The sequence below is a fragment of the Lonchura striata genome, chromosome 2 (genome assembly GCF_046129695.1).
Source record: "Lonchura striata isolate bLonStr1 chromosome 2, bLonStr1.mat, whole genome shotgun sequence".
NCBI lineage: Eukaryota > Metazoa > Chordata > Aves > Passeriformes > Estrildidae > Lonchura > Lonchura striata.
In genome coordinates this window covers 108,719,202-108,742,090 of record NC_134604.1, presented here as the reverse complement: position 1 = coordinate 108,742,090, position 22,889 = coordinate 108,719,202, and the positions used below count along the sequence as shown (strand labels likewise).

Here is a 22,889-nt window from a genome sequence, read left to right as displayed (position 1 = left end):
GCTTTTCCTCTAGCACTTAGCAGATGCTACCTTGAAGAAGCAGCTACTTTGCCTTCCTTCACCCTGTCATTCTTCTCAGCAGAATCTCTTAATTTGATTGCTTTTGGGAGCTCCAGGAGACATTAGGCAGCTCTGGCCTGTTGCTGTTCCTGGTGGACTCTGTATTCTCCCCATGGCTGTCCTGGGCTCCTCCTGCCCATCCCTGCTGCCTCATTCCAGGCTTACAAGACCTTGGGCAGGATCCTTTGCCTCAGTCTCTGTTCAGGTCTGGTCCCTGGCCAGGGCTCCCAGGCATGTCTGCAGTGTGGGGGAGATTTCCAAAATCCCTTTTTCCCAAACCTATTTTGCACTGCTGGAAACATCCCCTCTTCTCTCACCCTGGGCAGCAGTTTTCAGCTCTTTGCTTCTGTCCTGCTTGTATATTTTAACTTAAGCCCTGGCCTCTGAGGTGGGCTGCCCAGCTGTCCTGCCTTCCCCTGGGTGAGCATCCCTGGCTGTGAGTCAACAGGGTGGGTTCCATGGGATCACAAGTCTCTGGGGAGAGGGAAGCCTGCTAGTGAGCCAAATCAGGACATGGCTCACATGAATTCTTCTTGGATGTTCTCCTGTGCCCTCTTGTGCTATCTGATGTTAAATAAGCACTGAGGGTGGGACTCATCTTGCTGCTGTCTCTTCCAGCCTTCTGCACATCTTCACTGCCCTCCTTTTGGCTGTGGAACATGGGCTCAGTATTTGGGAAGAGCTGCTGTCCCCTCCTGGCAGCGTGCAAGGCAAATTACAGGCTGGGAGGGGAAACACCTCCAGCCCTGTCAGAGTGCTGAGCTTCTGCCAGCCTGTGCAGCTCAAGCTGGGGCTGGCTGGACATTTTTTGGCAAAGATTTTTGCCATTTGAGAAAATAGAGTTTGTATAACTTCATGCTTTTTTGCTTGCTCAATGAAAATATGTCTTCAGCTAAGGACAGATGACATCTCTGGGGTTCAGGTGGGCTGCTCTAAAAGACCCACGTTTTGCTGCCTGATGCATAGACCTGAAAAAGAAAGAATGCTTGAAATTTTGTGTATATTGGGTTCTTGTGGGACACTAGCAGGCCATTATGAACTGTTTTTGAGGAGAGAAAAGAAAACCCACAACTGAAACATGCAGGATGTGTATCATAAAGATTCTTGATTGCATTCGTTTGAAACTGGTGAATATGTGTGTATACATCCTTGATTTGTATAGTCTTTGATTTGTGATGTGCAGCTGTGTCCTTCAGGGAGACACAGAAGAAATTTCTGCAGCTTTGCAGTAAGATATATAATATTAATTTTTATGTTAGTGCTGTCACTTGCTTCAGATCTTGCAGTAGATAAAAATATGCATGTCTGAGAGTACTGCACATGTGCAGATTGGATGATTTAGAAATTTTATAAGTTAATCTTGTTTTGAAGATTCTGAAATTACTGTGGTGTTGATATGGAAGGAAACTCTTTCCTGTTGTGCAAAATTTAAAATTTGTCACAACTCTGAATAGACACATTTCCTTATAATTTGAGCAGCGTGATTGAAGACGTCTGATTTTTTTCTTCCCTGCTTCTCACCCTCTTCTTGTTCTTTTGAGGAAATGCCATTGTTATTTGGGGTACTGGATTGAGATGTGTTGCACACACATTCTCTAAGAATAGCACTGCAGTTTGGAAGTAGTGCTGTATTCAGGCTTTGGCAGCCATGCCATGTTGTGCTGCATGGTTTACCCAAAGCCTACACTTAACCAGCATGGGCTGGCAGCATGATTCACTCAGCAAAGTCTGTCTCCTTTTAGGCTGTGTCAAGAGAGTTTTAACCTGTCAGAATCTGTGGTCCATCCTGGTGTCCCTCAGAGGTCTTTTGCCATGCTTCCTGATGCTGACTGGCCAGATGGGGGAAGATGCTGCTTCCAGCTCCAGTCTCAGTTAAATTGTGAGCCTGTGCCTGTTGGAGTTTTCTTTAGAGTTGTCAACTTCAGGGCAATGCACTCAAATATAATTACTTGATTTGAGTCTGCCTGTCCTGAGTCCATCCATTGTGGCTTTTTCTATATACTGTGTGATGTGTTAGTAAAAGAGCCCAAAACTCTGTACAGTTATTCCTGAAGATTAAAATCATGTTGACTTGCAGATGTTCCCTGTTCTAAGGTGCTCAGGGACAGATACCAGAAACATTACACCTGGCACTGAGTTACAGTTGTAGTGAAATGTGTAAATACGAAAACCATTCCAACAAAAAATATGAAGGTGTTTGCTATACTTTTCTGGGAGAGGAGTGGATATAAGTGCCCTGTGCTGAAAGCAGGTACCTTTCCTAGTACTAGTTTCCTATTACAGATGACTTGCTGAAGGTGTTTCTTGTGAAGGCATCTGACTGGTAGTTTGCTTCAGCTTTGCAGCACTAATTTCTTTTTTGTCACATTAAAAGTTGGTTGGCCTGTGTCTGCATCCCCTTTGTAATACAGTTTGTCCAGAGAGCTTTGACTGAAAACATTCATTCAGCTGCAGTTACTGCCATTGCATGTGCAGTGCACCGTATTGAGTAACACCATGTGTGTGCATTATGGGAATGCTACACCTGGCTTTTGTGTCTCTTTGGAGCTGCAAAGGGGTGAACTGAACCTGATTGTGGCTCTGGGCATTCCTGTATGCTCTTCTGGCTTGTCTTTCCATTGCTCTCCCTACTGCTTCTGTTAATGATTCTCGTTGTGTATCCATTTTGGTGGGTGTTGGGAACAATATTTTGAGTTTCTGGTTGGTACATGACATTTATTATAATGAGGTAGGAAATATATGTCTGGGAGGAGATAACTGTAACTGGAAACTGACTTAGAGTTTAGGAAAATTTCCAGTCAAATACATCAAATCCTGAGTGTTTTTCTAATAAGGGAATGCAGCATTTGTAGGAATGCCAGCAGTGCTGTTGGTGTATCACTGGTGCATCTGTTTCACCAGCACTCCAGAAGCTTGCAGTGTTTGACTGTCATCTTTTTGGAAATTGGAACAACTGAATTGTGTTTTGGCTCTGTTTTTAGGAGAAGTGTTTCTGATTGGGGATTCTGTACCTCTCTCCAACTGCATGTCAAAACCAAGAATACTAAACTGTACCTTTAGATGTCTCCAAGGCATTTCAGACCTCTTAGAAACCAGTAACAGCATGAGACATGCACTGCAGCCATTTACGTTCTTTTGTTTTATTCGTATCCAAACCCATTCTTTTGCAATATTTTTGTCTGCCATAATATAGGCAAATCATTAATATGTGTCATACTTATAAAATCACTCAGACATTTTAGCAATAATATACATGAAAAGCCATAAAAAATTTGTGTGTATAAAAGGCAAGTTTTAACTCAGCAGAAAGATAATATTGATTTATAGCTCATTTCCCTATTGGAAGAGTAAATTGGTTTGCCAAAACAGGCCAGTCCAAAGGAACTGAAAGTAAGTCCTCCATCTGAGTTAGAAAATATTTCCCTATTTGTAAGTCCATCACAAGGAGTATGGGTTTAGGTTTATTTGCAGTGGGTAAATGTTGTCTCTAAATGACAATCCTGGTCTCTGTTTACTCTTTGCCATTAACAAAGCTTCTCTTACTGCACACACCATGAGAAAGCAGGACAGGGAACTGAAAAAGATCAAACTTGTCATATATGACACATGTGAGTAGAATAAAGTATTAATAATGGATTTTGTGGTGTAGATGGTGTTCAAGGTTCCAGTTCACAGGAAGCCATGCTCTCCACAATGATCTTGGCCTTTCTTGTATGAAGACACCATGGTAACTGGAACTGACAAATGGCAACAGAAGTGCACAAAGGGAAAACAAAAACAAGACCTAATGGCTGCAGAGATAAGTAATTTAAATAAAATTCACCTGGCAAGCCCTGGGCACCAGTTCCATTCAACAAACTCCTCACCCTCCTCCCAAGCCCTTTTCAGAGCTGATGCAGCAACTCATTTTTGTATTATGAACTCAGTTTTGAATTATAAACATGGCTTTTAAAACCATGCTACTCAATTCCTAGTCACCTCTCATTTCCAGTGTGGAAGGAGCTGTGAGGAATCCCTGCCCTTGCAGTGAGGCACTTTCTGTGTGTGTTTGAGCAGGGGAGGGAAAGCTTGGCAGGCACCACGGTGCACAGCAGCTCACAAGTTCAGACAGGGCTGCAGCTCATCTGGGCTTTTTGCTGTCAGCCACCTGCAGTGAGAGTGTTCCAGCCCTGTAACAGGCTCCTGAAAAACTCTGACAGCTGGAGCAAGCTCACATCAGGCAGCTGGCTGGTGGACTGCTCCTGCTGACAGCTCCTTGCCAAGGCAGAGGCTTGTCGAGGGATGGTTGAAACAAGCTGTACAATATCTGCTTTTTCCCAGAAAATGTTTCCTGTTCCCAGAGTGAGCTGGGTTAATGTCAGGTGTTGCTGGAGGTTGCCCTTTGGCTGTTTTCTTAGTGTCAAATGTTGATTTTGTCTCAGGTTGCTGTTAAATCCTTACAAATAAGAGCCTGTGACTGCACAGGGGCAGAGTGGCGAGAGGCAAGTGCCTGGGGAGCTGCCATGTGCTGCTTCTCTGACCCTTTGACTTCTGCCAGGACTTCCTGCCAAACACAACATCCCATTTTCCTCGATGTAATGAGGCCAGTACAGGTCTGTGATAATAGCAGCCAGGGAGTGATGCTGATTGTCTTTTGCAAACAAGACACACAACACTGTGGAACTGACTGTACAGTATGTTTCTAATTTTTTTGCGTGTTCTAGTAAAATTTTGTAAGAGAGGAAAGTTCAAATCATGGAAAGGAATCAACTCAGAAACATATTTTTACACAAGCCACTCTGTGTATTTTTTGGTTATTAGTTCTGTCTGCAATGGAAATCCATGACAAATCTTTGAGCATTTTTAATGACATGGGTTCAGATTTTCAAAGGGAAGGTGAGAGCATTGCATCCAGGAACATGAGCACTTTATGTTTGTGTCTGTGTGGTCCAGATTGTTACGGCTTTTTTCAAAACTCAGGTAGGTTCCTCAGTTGAAGAGATTATTTTTGTATGAAATTTTGTACCTGGTTGAGATACGTAGGAAACTGCAGAATTGATAGTTTTCAATTATTTAAAAAAATAAAGGGTGTAGATTCAAATTTCTTTGGTGTATGTTTTCAGTGTCTTTGACTAGTATAATATTTTGACACTCAGAAGAAACTGGTGTAACAAGAATACCAACAAGTATGTACATCTGTTATTTAAAAATAATCTGTTCTGCTACAAGTTTCTCTTGTTTTGTTTTTGGTTGTTTTTTTCTGAAAGTCTTTAGTTGTCATCTTAAGGCTGTTTATGAAACTTGAGAACTTTTTCAGTACTAAACTGATTTTGTGGAAACTAAAATGCATAGTACTGACTATTAAAGGATAATATTCTAATTATGTTAAGTGAACCTTGACCTTGGTAATTTGAAGCTGTCTGCCAGCTTTGCTTGCTGCAGCTGGTCATTCGTGACAGATGTTGTTCATCAATCCCTACGTACCAGCCTGCCCTTAATGAAAGGGACCCATTTCATTATGGGGCAAGAGTGTGGCCATCCTTAGGTATTGTAGCTGCACCAAACACAGCACAACTTCACAATTCTCTGCTTAGCCCTGCAGCTTCCCAGCAGGCTCTGTTCTGATGTCAGGAGGCTGGGGCTAGACCTGCCACTGCATTTTTAGGAGCTGAAGGAAACAGGGCATCATCATCCTTCTTGCTGAGGACCATGGTGCTGGCCTTACCTTTTGTGGTTTTTTGTATTTAAAACCTACAAGTTGGCCATGTCCATGTTCCTCTTCTTTCCAAACAGTCTTCTTTTAGGGTTCCATTTTTGGTGCTTCAGTCACCTCTCCTGTTTCTGGTAGTGGCAGTGGATTTTCCATAGCCCTTTTCCCTCTCCTGAATAAACAGGGAAACAAGGCCTTAGAGCGTTGAGGTCATTAAGTTTCTTTAAGTTATTATATTGGTGTTGCCAGGCCTCCTTTTGCCTTAAACCAGCAGTTAGGATTCCAAAGGCAGAGGAAACAATATTATTTTGATTTCCTTTTATTTGCTTACTTTCTAGTTTGAGGCATTTGAAGGTTTTGAGCATTGTCTCTGGCACTACACCTATGTGTGTGTGTGTATACACAGATATATATATATATAAAGAATCATAGAATATCCTGAATTGGGAAGGACCCACTAAGACCCCCCATGAAAGTTCAACTCCTGGCTCTGCACAGGGCAGCCCAAAGAGCCACACCTGACAGCATTGTCCAAATGCTTCTTGAGCTCTGCCAGGCTGGTGCAGTGACCACTGCCCTGGGGTGCCAGTGCCCAACCACCCTCTGGGGGAAGAACCTTTTCCTAAAATCCAACTTAAACCTGCCCTGACACAACTTCAGGCCATTCCCTGGGGTCCTGTCACTGTCACCCCAGAACAGAGATCAGTGCCTGCCCCTCCTCGTGCCCTCAGCCTCTCCTCACACAGCTTCTCCTCAAGGCTCTTCTCCATCTTTGTAGCCTCCTTTGGGTGCTCTGTCATAGCTTTGTATCTTGTTTATATTGTGGTGCCCCAAACAGTGTGTATCATCAGTGAGGCTGGATCTTCAAAGCCAATATCCTCTCACATGACCTTGGTAACCACTCTTTTCAGAAGGAAATTTGTTTACCCTCTTGATTCTGATGGGAGTGAGAACATCCTCCTGATGGGGATTTGCCCCTGACATGAATATTAATGAAGAAAAGAGCAAGGGTTTGGTTGTCTTAAATGTTCCTTTAAAATCTAATCAGCATTATTTTTTGCTGGCTTTGTGAAAAGAACTTTTGACTCTACCTTAGGATGTGATCAATATTGATTATTTCATACAAAAGGAGTAAGCTGCTTCTCATAAATTGGTTTATACAACTTCCGTGCTTTTGGCTATATTAAATACTTTTTGTTGTGAGGCTGTTTTTAATGCTATTCTTTGTAAAAAAAATAAATTCCTATCTCCTGAGTCTTGACAGCAGTTGCTTACTTTTTCCTTCAAATATTGGTTTGCTATTAAATTTGAAACTCCTTTATATCTTCTTTTGGTTTTGAGTTCCACCTGTTTTTCTGTTGTCTTTGCTCAGTTTTTGTTCTCTTGACTGCCCTACTTCCCCTGGAGTTGTTCCTTCAGTTGTTCCTTACTGGTGTAATGCCTGCTTTTTTAATACCCTTGCAAAGCATTATTAAAGCCTGAGCAGAAGTAGTCCTGGAGTCCTTAAAGTCCCTATTTTCTTCAAAGAAGGGTGCTCACTGCCAGCTTAGGGTTTATAGTACTTTTGTGTTGCTTCTGACACTCTGTGACTCTGCTTACTAAAGAGCAGGAGGAGATCACTCAGTAACATCACATTTTTCCACTCCCCTCCTGTTTTCTAGGAACTTGTTGGAGAGTTTCCTATGGATTACAGGCAGCTCCTGATGCTAGTTTTCAAGTGTTGGTGTAGTGTCTGACACTCGAAGCTGAGATTTTTTTCATAAGGAGCCTTTCTTTCAGTCTGCTCATAAAATCTGAGCTTTAGAAATAATGTGTCTGAAGGATAAAAAACCCCAGTGAATCTGGTACTGTAGTATTAAAAGTTAGAAACTGAGATGTGCCAGTTTCCAATGTCAGCACTAAAAATAAAAAAAGAAAAAAATTCTTCCATCTGCCACCAATTCAGAATAGATCAGGATTAGTTTTCAGTCTCCTCCTTTGGAAAGTTATCCAAGGTCCACTGGAACTTGTCATTAGAGAGACTTTCAGCTTAAATGTCTTTATTGAATTAAACAGTTACTAGTAGTTCTACCTCTTTTCAGTCTCTTATTGGCCTTCTATAGGTGACTTCCTGTTTTTTCTTGTTTTCAATATGCTCCTAAAATGTAAGCCTATGTTAAAGACTCTTAATACCGTAATATAAGGGAAAAAAACCAAACATATTGAAGTATGTTCACAGGAATTATTTCTCTGTTTTCCACTCAGGGTCACTCCCTTCTTCCCAGAAGTGAGAGTCCCTTACTCCTGACTGCAGTGATGATGTGTGTGTGGATTAGGCACCATCTCATGGTATGGAATAACCACTGAGACACTGCTCCAGGCTCTGACCCCTCACAAGAAACAGCCTTTGCAGAGCCTCTTGTAGTTTGTCAGACACAGAGTGCAAATTCTTCTGTCTGGAACATTCTTCTGTATCCATGGACAACCCCATAGCTGCTGTGCCTCTTGAAGGCTTACCCAGAGTTTAGGCATAACAGGAAAGCACAGGCACATTTGTGTTCAGGATAACAAATATTTTTGGCAGTATGCAGTTTATTTTGTGTAGATGCAATGCAGCATGTACCTTCCTTAAACCTATCAATTAAAGGATACATTACACATTTTGTACATTTTGTTCATCTGAGTTGATTTGCATTTTAGTGTTCATGACACTTTTCATCCTCTTTCTGGTAACAGCCTGTGGCGGTTTCTGATCATAAAGAGAGGTGCTGCCACTAAATTTTTTAGCATTATTTATTGAGGAGTACCTTAAGAAAAAATCAAACTTTGAATTCATCACATCCTGAACAAGGGAAACATTTTTCTCCAGTCTTCTCCCTGTTAGTCTCCTGCTGGCATAACTAGGCGCCTTTCCAAATGATCAATGACTTCTTTTGTTTGCCTGTTTTTTCAGAGTTTTAATTTATGCTGTATTTCACTTTATTGAAAGTTCCTTATTCAGGTGGAGCCCTTTAAAAGGGAGGAGAGAGGCTTTTGGACTTTCTCTTGACCGCTTCAAAAATCATGGAAGGTAACTCTTCTTTTTCCTCTGCTCCTTGTTATTTAGGACTTTGGGCAATGAGCCAAAACAAGCAAAAAACCAACTCACTGAAAATCACTATCACTCGAGGGCATTATTCATGTATGTAATACTCTGATTTTTCCCTTTGAGCCAAGCTCCCTGCTTATCCCATCTTCTTGATGAATCATTGTGGCACCTTTTGGCTCACACTGCTCAGCCGCCAAGGGAACATGGCTTATGTGGGAACATGGATCAACAAAGGAGTTCACTGATACTTTTCTTGAAGTTGTACCAATGTTGACTCCCAAATGTATCTTTATTGGCTTTTTTAGCTTCCTTTTTTCCCCCCCACAGTAATCAACTCTTTATTCCAATAGCAGAGGCCATTCATGCATATATTGCACTTTTTTTAGTCTACATTTTCCTTAATTTTCTGTTGAAAACATAATATGTAGATGTGTACATATTTGATAGCTTGAAATTAAATTAAATTGTCACTTTCCATTGAGTCACCCAAAATATCACATCACAAGAGCAATTCAGGGCGAACAAGAATTTCCAGAATTAGGATTCTGGAATTTTCTTTAGAATTTCCAGAACTGGTATTCTGGAAATTTTTGTTTGTTTTCATTGAATAAAAGGACACCATTTTCATGAAGGTTTTGTTTGTTTGTTTGGTTGGTTGATTTTTTTTGTTCTGTTTTTTTTTTAAACAGCTTCAAGTGAATAGAATTTAAGAACCCACTTTGGCCATTTAGTTGTGTAAACTGCAGGCAGCATTTGAACATACATACTGCTCATTCTAACAACAAACACCTGATTACAGTGAAAGTAAATTCATTTGCAATGAAGCAAGGTATCCAGGAGCAGCCTGGGACTGCACTAAAGTTCCTGGATCTTACGGATGTGTTGGCAAAGGGGTTTGTAGCTTCTTGTTATGTCTGCCAGCTTTTCCTTGACTGCAGCTGTGTTCCAGGACTTCTGCCTGCATTGAGTCAGTGCCACTTGAGCCACTTCCACTTTTTATTGCCAGTCTCGAGTGGGGAAAAATAAACCAAAATCAGTGGTGGAAAGTGTTTTGCTTTGGTTTTGGTGTATCTAAGATATCTATGTGTGTCTATAAAAGGAAGCAGAGTTCAGTTGTATTTTACAGAGCTTTTCTGGACTAGCACCAACTTCTGTATCCATGCAGTTTCCACCCCATCACTGATTTTTCTGAGAGTAAACTGCATGGGCATGGCTACCTGCTTCTGGATGTGGGACTTCCTTGAAGTGAAGGAAACTCCTTGAGCCAGGAGTAGTGCTTTTTGTTGTACAGTATTTACCAACACATGAAACAAGTTTTGTTTTGTTACCTGCTTTCTATGCAAAGCAATAGCTCTCTCAACATGTAATTAATCTATTTGGAAACACCTTCAGTGTTTGGTGTCAGCTACAGTGTTTCTTATTGTGACCTTGGGTCACAGATGGCAAGGAAGGAGGAAAGAGATTATTTTTTTTTGGGAGAAGAACCCATGCCTGCATTTTCCTAATCCAGTTCATGATTTCTCTGTAATTGGGTGGTTTTGCTTCATAAAGCATAAGATACTGCTGGTATGCAAACTGCAGGCATCTCTGACCTCTTTTGAGCTTGATAATTCTCAAGTTTTCTGTTCTGCATTTCAGTTGTGCTTTGATTGTGACTTTGAAAGAGCTGTTCTTTGATGGGGTCTTGTATGAGGCATCTCTCTTGAAGCAAGTTAAAACCTGTGCACTAATACACGGTGTTTGCAGCTTAATCAATACTGAGACACAGTGAATTAACCTATGTATAGCCCTGAGGGGGGATTTTCTTGGTGTAGGATTGCTTTCTGTGCCTGAAAGGCTGCACACCTGCAAGGAATAGTTCACAACAATGGACTGGAGATTGTGGCTGTGTGTGGAAACTCAAATCTGTGCTATACACCTGTGTATTTCCATATATATGAGCAGGGAAATACTCTGGAAGTTATTTATTTGGGCTAATAAACTGCACATAGGATTATTAATTTGGTTGGCATTCAGGAACATGCCATGATTTTCTTGATCTCCTCTGCTTCTCAGTTAAGCACAGTTATTGCTGAATGCAATACAAATGATGGTTGTGTTTCAATGCTTTAAGGTCCATTCCAACCCAAAGCATTCTATGATTGTAGGATTTCTATAACAAAACAACAACAAAATATATTTATAAGGCTTCATAGACCAGATGCAACAAAATGCCTAATTGTGCAGGCAGTTTTTAAACAAATTAATGGTTTTTAAATATATACTTTGCAGACCTCTGGAGTATAATGTTCAGCCAGTAAAGAATGAGATGAAAAACCCAGCTTTCCATTTTTAGTGCCACCATAAAGATGAGTGCAAGTATTTTTACGCACAAAATGTGAACATCATGACCATTTTGTGCCTTTTCTGCCCCATCATGTTCTTCTTTCAGACTCCTGAGGTCTTAGAGTGACCTTAGCCCTGTCATACTCCAAGAAGCTCTTCAGTTTGCTGCAGTGGAGCTAAGGTTTTAAATTCACATATTTGGTATGGCACATATTTGGTATGCCTTCAGGTACTGTGGAATGTAAAACTCTGAGGCAGAACATTGGAGGAAGTAAGTCCAGATGTTGTGAACTTACTGGTAGAAACTGGTCATTCCCTTCCTACATGTGCTTAAACTGATGAACTTCTTGAAAATGGGAAGAATTCCCAAGCACTTTCTCTCTAAATTGAAGGATAGGTTAAATGTGAAAGGAGCTTACTCTTTCCTCCCCATATCAAGAGTAGCCAGTGCCTACACATTACAGAAGATGCCATCCAGGTTCATTTAATTAATGTTGTTTCTGTGTGCTGAAGACACAGTCATTATGGTTTTGAGGTGGCTTTTTGTTTTTTTTGTTGTTTTTCATTTTCCTCTCTACTATTTGTTATTTTGTAAAATCTGCCATGCAACTGAAATTAGCTATTATTGCTGTATTTTTGGGGTTTTTGCTGTTCTCCATTTCCCAGCAGCATTAAAAAAGTTGGAAATGCACTGATCTTTGCACTATAGTCTAGGGGCAGAGTGGCTGGAAAGGTTCCTGGAGGTAAAGGACCTGGAGATGCTGGTCAGCAGTGGCTGAACATAATCCAGGTGTGCCCAGGGGGCCAAGGAGGCCAATGGCACCTGTCCTGTGTCACCAACAGTGTGGCAGCAGGACCAGGGCAGTGATTGCCCCCCAGTACTGGGCACTGGTGAGGCCACACCACGAGTGCAGTGTCCAGTTCTGGACCCTTCAATTCAGCAAGGACATTGAGGGGCTGGAGCGTGTCCAGAGAAGGGGAACTGGGTTGGGAAAGACATCTGAGATCATCGAGTCTAACCTGTGACCGCCATGTCAACTATAACATGGCACTGAGTGCCACGTCCAGTCATTCCTTAAATACCTACACAGAGAGTGACTCCCCCACCTCCCTGCACTGCCCATTCCGATGTGTCATCACACTTTCTGTTAAAAAAAAATTCTTCCCTCTCCTGGTGCAGCTTAAGACCATGTTCTTTCATCCTGTTGCTTGTTACCTGGTAGAAGAGACCAACCCTCATTTTGCTATACCCTCCTTTCAGGGAGTCATTTCTAGGATAGAAATGACAGCACCGAGCTCTGCTTTCCCCACGTGTCGTGCTCACTGCCAGAACTTCCGTGCCAGAACTTTGCAGTGGCTTAAGTGCTTTCTCAGAATTTCCCTCTGAGGTACTTGCCAGGAATATTAAAAACCAAATTATCCATTCATTTAGCAGCATAAAAAGTACACTGAGGTAGACAAAGTGATGAGTACTAACCCTGTTTCCTGACACACTTTCTTCAGGTGCTCTCTGGGGTAAGGTCAGTTTACAGAAGCAGAAGGTATGGGCTTATTTTCCAAAATGTCTCTTTTTAATACTCCACTAAACCATGTTTCTAAGTGCCAAATCTTGGTATCTTTTAGATGCCTGCAGGGATACTGACTCAGCCACTTCTGGGCAGCCTGTTCCAATGCTTTTGGCAACTCTTTCAGTGAAGAAATGTTTCCTCATAGCTATTTTAAACTTCCCCTGGCCCAGCCTGAGGTTATTTCCTCTCTCTCACCCTGTTGGTTATTACCTGGGAGAAGAGACACACCCCACCTGACTACAGCATCTTTTTAGGGAGTTAGAGAGGGTGATGAGCCTCCTTTTCTCCAAGCTTAATAGCCCTAGCTCCCTCAGCAATTCCTTATAGAATTTGTGTTCCAGAACTTGTGCTGTTTCAGGGCAGTAAACTGAAAAGTTTCAGGTTGTTTTAATGTGCTGTACTATTCTTGCCTATAGCTTACTTTATTTAAACTCAAAGTGGTAAATAATTATTTTATATTTATTTTTATAATTCTTTTCTTTAGTCCTGGGAAAGCAAGTGTTCATACCTCTTCTGCCTCTTCTTTGTCACATTCCTTCTTTTTCTCTGTTACAAAGGAATTAAAGCATGTGAAGTGTCTGTGCAGTGCCTGGCTTGGCACTGTGTTCTTGTGCCCTGATCTTGTCATCAGACCTGTAGAAGTGAACCTCTGCAATGGGAACAGAATTTTATTCTGTGAATGAAGAAATATTTTTTTTCCTGACCTAAACAGAATCGTGTAAATGCATAGATTAATCTTAAAAATGAAAGTATTATTTCAAGGGTTTCGCTTGACATCTGCTGGAACAAAGTCCACACCTCTTTTTGGCAGGAACCTGCTATGCCCTGAACTGTGATAATTTTAGCATGTCCAACACAGAACAATGCTTTTTCCTTAGATGGCTTGGTAGCTAGTTTTGAGTGTATGTGAAGCAGTTTGTTTTGTGGTTGGGAAAATGCAGATGAAATGGCAACACCTCTCCTGTGGCTCCCCAGGCCAAGCCTGTTGTGGTTATTAAGAAAACATTGATTGTTAGGAAAGAGATCTTGACTCACTTCTCATTTTGAGGTGGGAAATGAGCTGAAATGGGAGATGTCAAGCTCCATCAAGAGAGCCTTGTTTCATGGCAAAAGTAGTGAATAACTCTTTAAGGGCAGTTTTTCATAGAAAACTTTCAAAAGCACTTAATTGTTGTCTAAAGAAAGGCAAATGCATAAGAGCTCACATAATTCTAAGATTTACTAGTTTTAAATGCTGAAGTCACTGCATACTTAAATTTGGGCAATTATTAGTGATAACACTGAGGTAACAGTTTTATAACCCTCAAATTGAGTAACTAGCTAAGAGTATTTTAATTTCTGGAAGAAAAATTGATGCTTGGAGAGGCACTCATTTACATATCAAGGTCTTCCTGAAGCCCTCAGGGATCACAGCTTGCTCTTTTTGCTATGCAGTCAGATTTCAAGTGCAAAAAAGTTTGATTTTATGTTCAGAAGTCTCTCACATGTCAGTTTTTAGGTATCAAAATTGATCCTCAACAATGAATTTTAAAAGTCCAGAGAAATCATTCTAAATTATAAGACTTCATTGTGTACAAATCCCTCCATTTTAGAGGAGAAGTAGTTTGGAAATTCACTTTAGATCCCAGCCCAGACTGGTGGAGGGATTCCCAGTGATCCAGTGCTGGGGAAGTGATCCCATGAACCAGCTGCAGATAGATGGGCTGGGTTTTCTTGAGTTTGGTAGAATAAGAAATCAAGTTTCACCATTTCCTGGGCAGATATTTTGTTGTGTTTTTTTGGTTTTTTTTTTAATAAGAAATGGAATCTGTTGACAGATGTTGACAGAAATCAAACTCTTAGGTTTGATTTCTGCTGAACAGTTGTATGCTTTGCACATGAAATGAGTAGCTTATTGAGGTGCCTGAATTAAATAATTTTGTCTAATTTAAGCAGGTACAGACCATAGTCTCAGACGTCAACAAATGGTGATGAAATAACCCCAAATGCTGTAGCTGAAGATTCCATGTGAGAGGCTCCTGTGGCCCCTCAGTACCTGCCTGTTGCATACAAGGTTTTTAAAAGGCTGTTTCAAAGGGGGAATTTGTATGACCCTTTCTTTGTAGAAAAGATTTATCTAGAATTTAGACTAGGCATCATGCTCTGAAGTTGCTAATTTTAAATAAGTGTTGTTTAGGAATTTTGAAGGCTGTCTTGCCAACTGCTTTGTTTTATTGATGGATTATTCGAGTAGTAGTGCTCCAGCTGGTTTCTGGTTTTTAGAAAGCAGCTTCTACCTTTATTTTAAGTTTTCAGCCATTGCACAGGGTTTTAAAAGTATGGAGCTTTGTTGTCTCTTTATTTGAACAATGCCAGAAGAATGCTTGAAACAAAACTGTGTTTTTTATTTGCGTGTAACTTGTGTTTGCATGTCACGTGCCTCAATGTCTTGTTCTTGGTGTTAGGATCTTACAGGTCATTAAGGATGGTTGTACTTGAGTTATTTACATTTTACTTTTGCTGTTTGGCCTGATGGCTGTTAACTGCCATTGATGCTATGGAACCACTTTATAGTGAAACCTCTGATGAACCCCTTCACTGTACCTGCTCTGCTCTCTCTGCTCAGTAGATCACCTACATGGTATCTGTAACAGAGGAGCTGTGACTTGGCACCTGCCACCTAACATTGCACTAGGAGCATTGAGAGAAATTTACTATTTAATTTGATTGTCAAATCAATTTGCCCCTCTCAAATTCACTATAAAGTGGATCTGCTGTGACTCTGAGCTTCAGAGAAGCCCATGCTGATGACATTGCATAGATTATTGCATCCTAATCTTGCATGTCTCTTCTCAAAGCTTTCTTTTATTTTTAATTTATATTTCCTTTCTTGCTGCAGTTTTTTTTTTCTTATTTTTATTGTAGGATCGGGATACTCACCCCTTGAAGATGATGAGGATGTTTATGCACGCAATAGATACAAAGGTGAATGCTTTGCTTATGTGCTAAAGAGGATCAACTGCTTGCTGACAGAAAGCTTCGTTCTTTTTTCTTTCCATGGATTATACAATCTTGGTGATCCAGCCCCATGTTTTTTCTCATGGATATTTAGATCAAGATTTAATTTCTGCTGTTTTTAACAATGGAAATTAGACCAAATATTGATCACAACTCTTTAATGCACCTGAGTAAGTAACTTTTACATTGCCTTTGCTCCTGGGAGATCAGGTTGTTGAATGATGAAAATCAGGAAGAGCTTCTCTTTCTTATTTCTCATACATGCTAACAAAACCATCAATGACTCAAAACCTGGGCTTACTGATGGTAATGTATAGAAGTACAGGCAAGAGAACGTGATTTTCATGACTTTTTTCTTTCCATAGAATTGAATTGCTTGCAGTTCAGGTTAACCTGCTACCTGAAGTACCAAGTGAAGTGTGTTTAATGCATGTGTGCATTCCAAAACCAAATTATGTAGCTGGATGAGTGAATGGGATGAGCATGTTTATAAAGCAAACTCAGGTTTTCTTCCCTATTCTGGAAGACTTTGCCATTCAGCAAGAGTGAGAAGTTTTTTGCCACTACCAGTAAATCTTTCATTTGATGTGTCCATTTTCTGAAAAGTGTGCTTTTGCCTTAATATCACTCTCCTCTGCCAAAATTCCTTAGAAGCATTAAAACATTAAAAAAAATATCATTTCATTTGTCACTTAAATGGTAACTGTGTTTCTTTTTAGTAAATTAATCTATGGATATACTACAGTTGTCATCATTTTGATTACTTAAAAATATTGGTTCTTGGTGTGTTGTACATTATTTATTCTCTGAAAAGAATCAGTGGGCCCCATAAGAGGTAAGTCATAAAATAATTCAGAAATGTATGAACAGCTAAGGGAAGACACAGCTTTTATGGCTACATTGCTGTTTTCTTAAATGTCTCATCTTCATCCCAGTAAAATACTCAAGAATAAAATTTTGCCTTCAAACGTGCACAAATAATTCTCTAAAGCTTTATTTACATTAAATAATTTTTGTTTGCCTTCTAACATGTGATCCGCTGCAGACATATAGAAAAAAACTGAGAGATCATCAAGATAAATCAATGCCAATTCATGCCAGGGCAGGCAAGTAGTTAAAATGTGGATTCTTTGTAAATTTGTTTTGTATGGTGATCCAAAGTAGATTATACTCATGTCAGCCAAAATGTCACCAGGGTAAGTGAAACATAATGACTCGTTCACACAGATATTAAGAACTGCCCCAAGTTTATAAGCACTACTGCCAAATGTTGAGGAACAAACAATGTGAATCTAAGAGTATAAAGCATTGGGACAGAAAAGGCTGATTCTTCATTAGCATACTTCTTTATGTTGGTTTTGGGGGGAAGGGGATGGAAAAAGACAAAGCAAGGGAAAACAGGCTGTGTAGCAGTCTTCAGAGCTTCTCCTCAGATGGGCAGTCCAGCGTTTTGGGTGTGGCCCATTTCTCAGCAAATAAAACTTACCAATAACAGAAATGAAATGGATTTTTGTAATTGATGTTCACATATGTAAGGAGCATTGGATTTTTTCTTTCTACACATGTGCAAGCAAGCGCACAGATTCAGCCTCTTTGACATCTGCAAATAAAAGATTGTAGTTTACTGGGAGGGGTGAAAATCGACCTCCTACTAACCCTTTTGTCTTCATCTGGATGTTTTCCCACTTGCTCAGCTTTCCAGAGAAACATGGCCAAGATTTTCTGTGCCTACAGCATTTTTAAGGAGTTTTTCCCTTCCTCCCTGGTGAACCATCAGCTCTGTTGAATGGTGTAGCAGCAAGCAGCAGTACAGCTGGTCACTTTGTGTGCTGTGTGTGAAGGAAGGGCTCGAGGCAGGACCAAGGGGCTGGGGGAGATGATGCTGCAGAAATTTCCTTCCTGACACTTGGCATCTCTGATCATATTTCACGAGGAAAGGTTTCCTGAATACAACAGTTCCTGTGTTCATCACAGCTCTGGTGATCCTCATTCTTATTATTTTTTCCCAGATATTATAATGATCAAGCTGTACCCATAGCTCTAAAGGCAGCATTGGGGCTTCAACCATTTCTGTTTGCTGCTGTTTTCAGTGGTTTGAAAGAGGATTGAGTCTCTGGATTGTTTTACTACTAAGTGAAAATTCAGACTACTGTATTGCTAAGGGACTTTTTAGTTCTTTTTTGTGCTGAGGTACAAACTTTCTAATAAACAAAAGATCAGTATATAGGTTGTGGTACCTAAAAACTCAAATTAAAGTTTAGTGAACTGAGTCTGATGTAGATAATGCAGTTCCAGAAAAAGTGTCTGGGAAATCTATAGCTTTTATAATCCCCAAAACCTTCAGGAGCATGGCTGATCTTGCCTTGAGGCAGGGAACAGCTTGTGTAACCCCTTGGGGCCTTATACAAACCTAATATTCCACAAATGCTCTATGTAGCTGCTTAGCCTTTGAAAAACAATATGTGCCTTCACTTAAAAATAAGCAAACTTTGATCTAAAACTTTGTTGTATTGTTTGATGTGCTCTTCAAATTAGCTGGGTTTTTTTCCAGCAGTATTTCTTGGTCTAACCCTCAATATTTGTAAATGGCTTGTAAACCCCACCTCACCCATTTTCTTCTAATCACAATCAGTTCTAGAGTAAGCATTGTAATGTTTTAAATCAAACAGATGTTCCTCCTAAGTTCTTCAAGTTGTCTGCAGACAAAAGCATGTTTGCTTTTGTTTTTCTTTCTGGCAGAATAATTTGGTCCAGTGTAAGATGCATTTTGCCCCTGTCTAGGAGTTTGTTTTGTTTCTCTTTGGAAACCACTGTAGCTGCAATGATACTACAGGAAAGGTTTTTACTTTTTCAGTGTTGTGTTTGTGCATTAAACTGTATTTTTGAGCTATTAGTTACCTTTTTAAAATATATATATATGGGTGGCTATTTACTCAAGTCAGGTGTGTTTGTAAAACCACAAAAACTTGCAGAAAAACTCAGGCAATTTTCAATACCTGAAGCAGCTTCTTTACCTTTTTTTTAATTTTTATTAGCCTCTTCATCATGTTGCAGAGCATATTTGTCTTAATAACCTTTAGAAAGGAAGTCAGCAATGTGTATTTGGAGTTTATACATGTGGAGAACCCAAGGCTGGTTTGCTGAAGGATTATATAACTGGGGTGAGAGCTCAGCTCAAATGAGTTTTCATCCACCCAGTCCTGCCCTTGCAGACAGTTTTGTCTCAGTAACTTCAGGTTTAAGCTCTTCTGCAGAAAAACTAAAGCCTAATTCTTAGTTAAGGAGATTGTACAAGCTTGGGTATCTAAATAAAAGGAAGTTAAGGTCTCAGGGCATGGGAAGAACAAGTGGGACAGAAAAGCTGGAGAGTTTGGGCATGAGACCCCTGAAGCAGAGATTATGGGAAAGCTCAGGAGTAGGAGGATTTCTCCAGGAGGAGAATGAGACAGAGGCTGTGAATCCAAGATGTTTGGCTTTCCCCAGAGAGTGGTGAGAGGTGGTGCCTGAGACTGCCCCAGCAGCCCTGGGGTAGCAGTTCAGGAGGCAGAGATGGATGTTGACATCACTCATTTCTTTCAGCAGTTGACTTTTGTTCCCATTAGCTCACACTCCTCATCTGTTGTCTCAGTTTTAATTTGGTGCACAACAAGCATGAAAAATGGGAGCCACTGTGATACAACCCCTAAACAAAATGGCCCAAGGCAGTGGATGTGGGGATTTTTTAAATGTGTTGTGGGAGCTGTGGTATAGAGATTAGGGTGAAGGACAGGAAATAGTTCTAAAAAAAACATCAAACCCCCAAACCAAAACCCACTCTCCACCAAATCATTTTACATAATTGTAAATAGCAGAGGATGTATTTGACATTCAGAAAACAGGCTTATAGGTGGGAAGAAACAGAGCTGGAATGATTGTGTGGCTGAGCAAAAAGCTGAACTATACCTTAAAAAACTGAACTTTACCCTTAACCTGAGGGGTGCTGTTAGACTGGCCTGCTTGTGTCCTGTGCCTCAATTGCTGTGTGTTTATGACACTGGGAATAATTTCACCTACACATCTTTGTAAAGGGTTTTTACTTGTATTGGTGAAAGACAAAAATAAGCATATCACAGTATAACTGCTTCAGAAATTTAACTAGTCTAGAGGAAATGCACCCTTGGTCTAGGCAAGGGATTGATAGTTTGTCTCTGATTTTAGTCTGCAGATATTATTTGTGTTTATTCAAGACCAGCCCTGAAAAATACAGATGTAAAGTGTAGTTTCCATTGGGAAAGTGTACATATGTCCTAGAGACATAGCACACTGAATATAAGTATTCCATGTATGAGAAATGCTGTAATGAATTTTGTTTGTTTATGTATGGAGCTGATCCAACTAGTATAGGAAAATGCACTTAAATAACTATGGGAATTGAGCTAGCAGTGAACATCTGGCAAACATGATCTAGAATTTTTTTTTTAATGTTGTTGGTGACTTTGTATGTATGAAGGCAAAAAATCCTGTGCTTTGTTTGTTTAAGGTTTTTTTTCCATCTTTCTTGCAAAATTCAAATGTTTTTTCATGCCCCTCCCTCATGTCACACATTGTCACGCAGGATTTCAGGATTTGTCATCTTTCCTTTTTGCTTTGCAATCCCTCCCTCCCTCTCTTCTCCCAGAACGTGCTTTTCAAATTTTGGATCTGAGAAAGGGGCAGGCTTAGTCGTTGCTGGTGTAAGAAACTCCTACTGAAGGGTTGCCCATTTTCTTGGTGCACCCTTGTCAAAGCTAAACAAAGGATGTGAAACTTTGGCTGGGAAGGGAGGTACTCTTCTACAAGATAACTGGGTACTCTTCTCATCAGCACTACTGCGTGGTGGTAAATCCTCACAAGGTGGGGGTACCCGTGTCCTGAATATTTTACAGCACTGCCCTGGCCAGTTAATAAAGGTTCAGTTCAAGCAGATTCAATGTGACTATTGGGAATATGATTTATGTAAGTGATGTCTTCTAACTGTGGGAGACCTTGAGCCATCACTGAGTTTTGCAAGGCACAGATTATTATGGAAGCAGAACTTATTTTTTTTTTTTAATGAGCACTAAGCTAAATGTGGAAAGCTGACAAATGCAGCTAGACCAAGACGTTCCTAGTGCAAACTTCTCTTACCAAAGAGCAGTTAGATGTGTCTGCTTAAAAACAAGAGGGGAAAACGGCCCAGTTGTCATCAAACTGCCCACATGGTGGCACACTAATTCCACGGACAAAAAGAATACTAAAACCCCCTCTGCCCTCACAACCCCTCCAATAAAATGGCTACAATCTTTAATGTTTGTCATAAAAAAGAACATGTACACCTCTGCAGTGTTCTCCAGTTTAAACATTGGTGTTTTTTTAAATAAGAGAGTTTTTTACTTCTCTGTGACCTTGATTAAGCAAAGTGATTTTATATTTGTGTCTGAACTTTTACATTTTTCTAATTGCTACATGTGGGACTTTTTTCTTCTGTGTGTCAGAAACACCGTGGTGCTCCCCCATTAAAGTGAAACATGGTTATGCAAACTGCAGGACACCTCAAGGGGAATATTACAAGAATGTGTTGGGCACAAGATGTGATATTCGCTGTCAGAAAGGCTACGAGCTGCATGGCCCTCACCAGCTGATCTGTCAGTCAAGCAAACGCTGGTCTGGGAAGGTGCTGTGCAAACGTAAGTGGGTACAAAATCTCTTCCTGTGTGACTTGTGCTCCAGGTTCAGACAATAAATTCTTATTTGCCATTGAAACTGGTCTTTGGATTGTTTAGGGGTTTTTTTTATTTTATTTTAAAGTTTGGCAGTATGCTTGGATAGGTAGATTAGTTTGTTGTTGAGGATCTCACAGGGGTGCATGACATGATAAGAATTTCAGTGGTACAAACATTCTTGGCAGATAGGGAATATTTTTTCAATGTGAGATTTTGATTTGTGGGAATATGACAGAGCCATAAAGCTGTTTTAAAATATTGCCCATCTTTGACTTTCTAAGTTGACACAATTTGTATCAGGTGTCTAAATGGGCTCTTAACAGTAAAACATTTTCTGAGAAGAGATGAATATGTACTTGTCATCCCTTTTCTCATTAAATAAGAAACTCTTATATAGAGTTAAATTTGAAATGCAGCTAATAAGAACAGTGTGGAAAAACCTCACGTGGAACAAGACTTTCTCCCACTTGTTGTTTGCCAGCCGTGTCTTTATTTCTGTGTCATACCCCACATGTGCATTACTGTAAAGGGAGGGTAACAGATTTCCAGAAGTCTCTTGTTTCCTTTTCCAGAAAAGCGTTGCCCTACCCTGTCCATGCCGACCAACGGGGGCTTCAAGTGCTTGGATGGTGCCTACTTTGGCTCGAGGTGTGAGTACTACTGCTCCCCGGGCTACCAGCTGAAGGGGGAGCGCGTTGTCACCTGCCTGGACAGCAAAGCCTGGAGCGGCCGGCCGGCCGCCTGCCTCGGTACGTGCCGTGCTGGCCTCTTTGGTCTCATCCCGGGGCACCTGCCACTGCCCGGTTCTGCACACATCAACTCCAAAAGGCCCTTTTGATCCAGTTCATGGGGGGAAAAACTACTGTCCCTCTTATTAAGCAGAGAACAGTTTTCCAAAGGTGCAAGGTTCTGTCGCTCAGTCCTTTCAGTCCAAAGCGAGTATCCAAGCATTGCCACTTTAATAGAAATGAGTCTGGTGTAAATGGCCAGCGCTTTACAATGCTTGTAATAATAGCCTTTGGTGATTCCTGAGTGACTCATTGGTCACTGTGGTTACTGTGCTGCTCTTCCAGCATGTTCTCTGTGCTGGAGTCTGTCACACTCTCTTCTGCTTAATGATTAAAAACAGGTTTTTAATCAAACAAGTAAACCCATTGTCTGAACTGTTTTTCTTCCTTGGGATCACAGTCTTCAAATATATCCAGAGAATGTGCATGGATTGTAGTTACCAGCATGGTTGCAGTGAGCTAATTTAATTTTCAGCCTAGCTCACTCCAATTCTGCCAGCAATTTTCATCACATAGTCAATGGTCTCCTGGGAATCTCAGCTGGAAGAAGTATTTCTACATACATAAATCACAAGAGAGATAAACAAATACTGAGATTTAACTTTCCTGACTACTAATGAAATTTCAGCACAGAGTGAAGTCTCAGCCTGCCGCCCCTGTTTCTGGGAAGCCTCT

General features: G+C 40.6%; 1 protein-coding gene across 3 annotated transcripts in view; it reads left to right on the top strand.

Moving 5' to 3' along the window:
* Positions 1 to 22,889, top strand: part of SRPX (sushi repeat containing protein X-linked) — a 39,623-nt gene that overhangs the window by 6,000 nt on the left and 10,734 nt on the right. For 2 of the 3 annotated variants that reach the window (XM_021552957.2, XM_021552955.2), the window contains exons 2-4: positions 15,614 to 15,673; positions 21,199 to 21,390; positions 21,999 to 22,175. In XM_021552957.2, the coding sequence (XP_021408632.1) occupies positions 15,614 to 15,673; positions 21,199 to 21,390; positions 21,999 to 22,175 (429 nt within the window). The remainder of the gene's footprint in view (positions 1 to 15,613; positions 15,674 to 21,198; positions 21,391 to 21,998; positions 22,176 to 22,889) is intronic. The other variant, XM_021552956.2, reaches the window with a different exon arrangement.